Source organism: Lucilia cuprina, chromosome 3, assembly GCF_022045245.1.
Source record: "Lucilia cuprina isolate Lc7/37 chromosome 3, ASM2204524v1, whole genome shotgun sequence".
Classification (NCBI taxonomy): domain Eukaryota; kingdom Metazoa; phylum Arthropoda; class Insecta; order Diptera; family Calliphoridae; genus Lucilia; species Lucilia cuprina.
This window is the reverse complement of record NC_060951.1, coordinates 37,256,592-37,264,493: the sequence shown is the minus strand read 5'-3', so window position 1 is coordinate 37,264,493 and position 7,902 is coordinate 37,256,592. Positions and strand designations below refer to the sequence as shown.

Below are 7,902 nucleotides of genomic sequence, written 5' to 3'. Positions count from 1 at the left end.
TCTATAGTCTAGTCTATAGTCTAGTCTATAGTCTAGTCTATAGTCTAGTCTATAGTCTAGTCTATAGTCTAGTCTATAGTCTAGTCTATAGTCTAGTCTATAGTAGTGAACTACCACGTAAACCAATAATCTAGTGTATCATCTGGTCTATTGTCTATAGTATAAAGTCTAGTCTATTGTCTAGTCTATAGTATAAAGTCTAGTCTATTGTCTAGTATATAGTATAGTCTAGAGTCTACTCTATAGTCTATCCTATAGTCTAGACTTAAGTTGTGATGATAAATCTCAATCGGAATTGATTTCAACGCTTATTTATAGAAAAATTAAAGATTCTATAAAACTTTTGAAACTTAACTAAGGTGTCATTTTACAAATATTCTTGGGTTATTATGAAATATTGAATTTTTTTTGTTTTAAAATTTTAAACACCAAATCCTTTACACATGTGTGACCTTAATTTTTAACAGAGTATGTGGCTTCCGTAATTAAGATAAAGTATGAGAAAATTCGTAAGAAATGAAATAAAAAAATATCTACTGAAACAAGTCTATTTAAAAAAGGTACGAAAACAAAAAATAATTCAATCCTGAGAATAAAAAATGAGAACAAAAAATGCTGGACAAATAAATAAACATGACAAAGCCCAAGAAAAAAATATTAAACGAAATACGGTGTCACAGGATTCATTAATTTTAATTAAGGACCACGAAAGTGTTGTCGACAATCTATTCACACCAAATAAGTTGAGTAGAACCCTGTAGTTTTTAAAGTGACAAGGGTTGTATTCCAGTCATTTCTATTTGTTACTGATTTCACTAGCCTATTGTAGTGCAGAGAGTGTCATTTCGCTACATCTTCACAATAAACTTTATAGTTAAATGATGTAAGTTGTTGCTGAAATTTAACATGACCTGCAGGTCAATAGCACTATCAGTAAAATTTGCCAGTAAGCTTTTGCACGATAGCAAAAAAAATGTGACATAGAATAGAAACAAAAACAATGCAAAACAAAGTAAAAATTAAAAATTTAACGTGGGAAAAAACATCTTTTTTCACCTGTGTGTGGCAATGACATTCTCTAGTTCTTTAATTAATGGGTTTTCTTTTCTGGAGGTGGTAAAACCAATTAGGAATTGAAAAAAGGATATAGATTTTAAAAACAAACCCTTAACCACAAGTAGCATTTAAAGATCGGATAAAAATGTTATCTCCCAGATAAACTTGTTACACTTATCACACTGATTAAACCTTCAATCTAAAGATAAATTCGAGATCCGAATGACATCTGAAATTCCAAATTATCCAATACTAATGTCATTCGGATGCATTCGAGATCTGAATGACATCTGATATTCCAAATTATCTGATACTGATGTCAGGAAATAAGAAAAAATTAGAAAGTCGAAACAAAAGATCTATTCCTACGCTAATAAAACACTGAAACCCCTAGACTTAGTTCAGTCTGTAATATTATCATTACAGATTTATATAGTAAGTAGGATTTAAGTTTTCCGAAGAGTAATGTAATCAAAAGGCCTATATAACAATAAGCTGAGATCTTCTGGAAATGTTCCAAAGATCATGGGGATTTACCCTTCATCATTTGAAATTATAAGCGATTCGATCTATAAGCAATATAAGTCACTAGTCGGAGGAACATATATGAAAGACAATTCATCTTGTTCATTAGGATTCAAACTCAAGATCTCTTTAACTGATAACTTAGACATCCTAGCAAATTTTTTAACCGATTATAAGTTTTTTGATCTGTAAATCATCTAAAAGAGAAATAGATTCTACAACATTTTTTGTAACTCTATCAAAAACGGGACAATATATTTAGCGGGGAACAGTTAGAGCAAGAACCTATAAGATCACTTTCATTATTAAAGATTAAGAACTGATCTCAAACAAACTAGAGAGAGAGATATAGATCCTAGAGCATTATCCATAACTATATTCTTGAAGTTAAAAGTTTCAGGAGTAGAACCAACCAATTTCGCCAGTTAAGGTTTTCAAGGGATTTAGTAACATTGTAACAAGTTCTGAGGAGGTTCAGTCTCCTCTCAGTGATACAAAACGATCAGAGGCTAGCTTGTGAAAGGAACGAAATGTCATTTATCAATATAATTTGATCATTGCACCGAAACTATTCGAGTCATAATTGACTAAATACGATAAAGTGAAATATATATCTCCTCAGTTGTATAGAGACAAAGGAGAATTCAGTTTATTCTACCACTGGATCTTCGTTATATTGAAATTGAGATTATAAGGAATAGAACCAAAGAAATCGGAACTTGATTCTTCGAAAGATTGAGCAACCTTGTAACCTTTGTTTTGAGAACGTACAATCTCCTCTCAGTAGGACTATAAGATCAGCGACTAGCTTGTGAAAGGAATGAGAGAACAGTTTATACAACAATTGGAATTAACAAAATATGAAGAGGTAAGTTATCGCCTCAGGTCTACGAATCGAGTGGGCAGTTTCGACTACCACTGGATCCTCTTTTTAAAGCTTCCCTTTTTAGAAAAAACTCTGATAAATGGAAAAATTATGTGTTAAGGAGACAGTGGAAGAATTACTTGAGCTTCAGATTCTTTTAAGTTTTTAACCAAAATATCGGAAGAAAAAACGAAAGGGTCTTGAAATCAAGATCTCTTCCCAGTCTTTCGGAGCGAACGGATACTATTGCTTAACGGGCCATTGTATCTGCGATTCGAAACAATCGGTATGATAATAAGTAACAAATGCCTTAGAATTATAGGATCCTAGGTTTGAAAATACTCATCAAATTTTCACTTACAAATCCGAAACCTCAAGTTCAACATCATCATCCAGTTCGTCATCGTCCACTTCTTCGTCATCATCGTAATAATAACGATTTTCACGTTGATAGTCGCGAGCAGTGCTTGGTCGACGACTAGAGCTCGGTTGTACACGTACACCGACTCCCTGTAACTCCTCATCCTCTTCGTCACTTTCAAATTCGATTTCTTCTACATCGCGTTGGTAACGTTGACTCCTTCCCTCAGGCATAGTGATAGCGTTCGGGATTTTCGGAAATAAACAAAACTTTTTATAAGGTTTCTTTTATAAAGTGTTTACGTCACGCGCAAAGTATTCGTTTTTAAATAATTTAATTTGAATCGGTTTTGTATGAATTATTTCACAATATTTAGAAAATTTTATGTAAATTAGAAAATGATTTAAAGTTTTCAATTTCACAATTTACTTTGAATATTTTAATTTTTAAATTTAAATTTTTCTGTTAAAAGTTGATTTTTAAAATTTTATTTTTTAATTAAAAATCGATTTTCTTTGGAATCAATTTTCTTTTGAAATAGTTTTACTAAACACTTTTAAAATTATTTAAATAACCAGCGCTACGAAATTTAAACAAGATTTTTATAAATTTTATAAAATTTTCAAATCCCAGTTTTATTAATTTCAAAATTCGTGTTGTAATTGTTATTGAAACCACTTTTTTTGAAATATTTTCTTTAGAATTCTTTTGATTTAACAAAAATTTAAATTCAAGTTTTTTTTCTAAATTCCAAATCAAACGTTTGAAGACACGCCAGAATAACGACTGCAGTTCGAACAGGTAAAATGCTCCCATTATGCCTAGTAGTCGGGTTACAAACCTTTTAAACTTTTGAGGCTTCTTTACTTAGTGGTGAATTTTGAACTAGATAATTTAATTAGAAAAGAATAATAATGTGACAGTTCGTTTGTGGGTCATGTTTTGCTAACAAACCATAATAAGGGAGAAGTGTCAAAACAAGTGCTAATAAAGAAATAACAATAGAAAGGTTACAGAAAAAATAACAAAGGAAAACATTAGAACCAGGAAATACGAATCATTAAAAAAAAACTAGAAAAACATTAAAAGAGAGCTTAAGAAAGCCAAGCAAATACCTGTAACAAAAAAATTAATTATTCACCAAGAACATGGAAAACTAACAAGGGCTTTATTTAAAATCAAGAGGCCAACAGATTGGTCAGTTTTAAACAATTTTACAAAATAAAATAAAAACTACTTTGGAAATATATACAAATATCTAATTAATTTAAATTTTATTATTCTCTAACTCGGCTAAAAATAAATTCCATTTAAAATGTGTTGTCATCTAGTGATTTCAAATAACAATTAAAATTTCTATCAATAATTTAACTCATTCAGCAGCAGCGCAAACAACAACAAGGAAGACAGAAAAAAGAAATAAATTAATCCATTTAACTGTCAGTTCATGATGATGATGTTTATATTGATTGGAACTCTAGTTTTTATGGTATTTTCTTTATCATTGATTGATTTTCTTTTGTTTTTGCGTATTCTTCTTAATTATTTCCTACAAATGCGTAATAGATTGTCATGCTTAAATGGTCATTGTAATAGTATTTCAAAAATCGCCTTCATCCACCTTAAATGTGTACAACAAGTGAAAGTTCTAAATTCTTTTATTGCGAATATCAAATACTCTACAAATTACAGTCTTTCTGAATCTACAATTTTCTAGTCTAAAGTCTAGTCCAAAGTCATGTCTATTATCTAGTATATAATCTAGCCTAACTAGTCTAGTCTATAGTCTAATCTATAGTCTAGTCTATAGTCTAGTCTATAGTCTAGTCTATAGTCTAGTCTATAGTCTAGTCTATAGTCTAGTCTATAGTCTAGTCTATAGTCTAGTCTATAGTCTAGTCTATAGTCTAGTCTATAGTCTAGTCTATAGTCTAGTCTATAGTCTAGTCTATAGTCTAGTCTATAGTCTAGTCTACAGTCTAGTCTATAGTCTAGTCTATAGTCTAGACTATAGTCTTGTCTATAATCTGTTGAAAATAAACTTACTTGAGCTGCTAACAAGTCACGATATGCTTTTCCCTGCAAAATGTTGTTGGTCGTTGATGGGAAAGTCTCCAATATTCGATACGCGTTCCTTAAAAACTCTAACTCTTACAGTGTCTGTTGAAAAACATCCAACTGCCTTTGGTTATGCAAATGGATGTTGAATAAATTAAATAAATAGAAAAAAATCCCCTTGCAATTGTTGCAAAGCTTCTATGGCTTATTTGTTAATTGCCAAGTTTGATCAGGGGAAAACGACGGGAATATTCAAAAGGTTTTAACTGGATATCATCTACTAACAACTTTAACTGAATTTGCAAAACAATAAACAACGAAACTAAGCAAATAATCTCTACAACAACAGACTACTGATGCAGCAACATTGCAGCAGTGCTCCAATGAATGTTTGTATAGTTATTAAGCAAGCGAGTCAGTCAGTCAGTCAGTCAGTCAGTCAGTTAGTCTGTCATGTATTTAGTCATGATGTCTTTTAACATTTGTATTTAAATTTTACATTCGTATTTCACTTTTTATTTTAGTTTTGTTTTTAACTAATAACTGATATCCATCTTCCTGTTGCAACTTTGTATATATTTTCTAAATATTCAATTAATTTGAATGGGAATATGGGGAAAAAATAATAAATCCTTGTGAAAAGTGGTGACAAACAACTTGAACATTTGCCAGATGCGTTGTTGCAAATTGTATTTGTAATGTAAATATTTGCTTAGTTATTAGTAAAAGTGCAGTTCATTTTAGAATTTAAATAATTTGTATTGTCAAGATTATAGACTGGCTATCGCCAAGACTATAGACTGGCCATCGTCAAGGATATAGACTGGCTATAGTCAAGACTATAGACTGGATATATTCAAGACTATAGACAGGCTATAGTCAAGACTATAGACTGGCTATAGTCAAGACTATAGACTGGCTATAGTCATGACTATAGACAGGCTCTAGTCAAGACTATAGACAGGCTCTAGTCAAGACTATAGACAGGCTCTAGTCAAGACTATAGACAGGCTCTAGTCAAGACTATAGACAGGCTCTAGTCAAGACTATAGACAGGCTATAGTCAAGACTATAGACAGGCTATAGTCAAGACTATAGACAGGCTATAGTCAACACTATAGACAGGCTATAGTCAACACTATAGACAGGCTATAGTCAACACTATAGACAGGCTATAGTCAACTCTATAGACAGGCTATAGTCAACACTATATACAGACTATAGTCAAGACTATAGACAGGCTATAGTCAAGACTATAGACAGGCTATAGTCAAGACTATAGGCAGGCTATAGTCAAGACTATAGGCAGGCTATAGTCAAGACAATAGACTGGCAATCGTCAAGACTATAGACATGCTATAATCAAGACTATATACTGGCTATTGTCAAGACTACAGACAGGCTATAGCCAAGACTATATACTATATGCTGATTATAGTCAATACTATATGCTGGTTATAGTCAAGACTATAAGCTGGCTATAGTCAAGACTATAGACTGGCTTTAGTCAAGACTATACACTGGCTATAGTCGGACTATACACTGGCTATAGTCGAGACTATACACTGGCTATAATCAAGACTTCAGACTGGCTTAAGTCTGGATATAGTGAACTCTTGCCTTAAACCGAATATAATCTGTACCATAGACTGACCACAATCTGGACTGTATATGGCTATAGTCTTGACTAGAAAATGACTACAGTCAAGACTATAGACTGCATATAGTCAACTCTTGGCGGAACTCTATACTGAATGTAATATATAATAAGACTAAATACTATAAACTGGCTATGGAAAGTCTAAAATCTATACTACAAACCGACTATATTCTACACCCTAAACTATATATTAAGTGTATTCAGGATGCAAAATGTAGACTAACAATATTTATTCCTATATGATAACTATATTTTCTAATTATTTATTTTTATTGTTTCTTTACAGTGAAGAGTAAGTACAAAATATTTTATAGTTGAAGGGAAAATATCAACAAACCACCTAAATGAACCACAAAATGGATCATCTATCATCAAAGAATTAACTCAACGTGGGACTAGAATTCATCATAAAACATCGTACCATATTGAGCTAACTAATGGATTTAAATAAGGTAAGTGATTTTCTTTGACTTCCTTACTAACAGATTTTAATAATCAAGTTATTTAAAAAACAATCAAAATCTTAATTCATTTTTAACAATAAATGCTTAAACAATAATTTATTTATATCAAAATAAATCAAGTTGAAAATTACACATAATTGAAGTGATTTCGTTTAAAATAAATTCAATCATTTCGTTTTAACAAAAATTGATTTTTAACACCAACAAAAATAACGTTAGTGATTTGTTTTACTTTTATTTAATTCATTTTTTTGTTGTCATTTTTCAAATTACATTTAAACGGAGGAAGGAAGGAAATAGATAAAAATGTAAACAATTATATTAAATGTCATTATTATACATATAGACACATGAACTCATGTGAACCAACACCCACAGGTGTACTATATGTATGTTTGGTGCTCTTGTCGTATCTATGGATAGACAAAAACTTATCGAAATTCATACTTAATGGCAGTTACAATAACAAAAAAAAAAATGAATAAAAAAAATATAGGAATTTATACACCTGTAGTGGTGGGATTAGATAAATATTATTGTTAGATGTGGTTGTGTAATTGTGGTTTTAATACAGGATATAAGTTCATATACACTTTACCTTGTATTGTATAGTGATAGGCAAAAGTTTTCACACAAAGTGAAAATATACGAAATTTTCAGTAAATGTTAGACTGTAGGCTAGATTATAGACTAGACTATACACTACCAGAGGCTAGAGTAATAAATAAACTACAGACTAGAATATATAATATAGACTATGGTCTAGGCTTTAGACTAGACTGTAGACTACACGATAGACTAGACAATAGACTAGACAATAGACTATACTATAGACTAGACTATAGACTAGACTATAGACTAGACTATAGACTAGACTATAGACTAGACTATAGACTAGACTATAGACTAGACT

At 31.1% G+C, this 7,902-nt stretch overlaps 1 protein-coding gene across 7 annotated transcripts in view; it reads left to right on the top strand.

Moving 5' to 3' along the window:
* The window catches only part of LOC111687405 (eye-specific diacylglycerol kinase), a 295,119-nt gene that overhangs the window by 9,729 nt on the left and 277,488 nt on the right, over positions 1–7,902 (top strand). For 4 of the 7 annotated variants that reach the window (XR_006940300.1, XR_006940299.1, XM_046946831.1 and 1 more), the window contains exon 1: positions 6,824–6,977. Coding sequence is in view for 1 of the 7 variants with exons in the window: in XM_046946840.1 (XP_046802796.1) it covers positions 6,812–6,817 (6 nt within the window). In the remaining 6 variants the exon portion in view is untranslated. The other 3 variants (XM_046946840.1, XM_046946832.1, XM_046946834.1) reach the window with 3 other exon arrangements.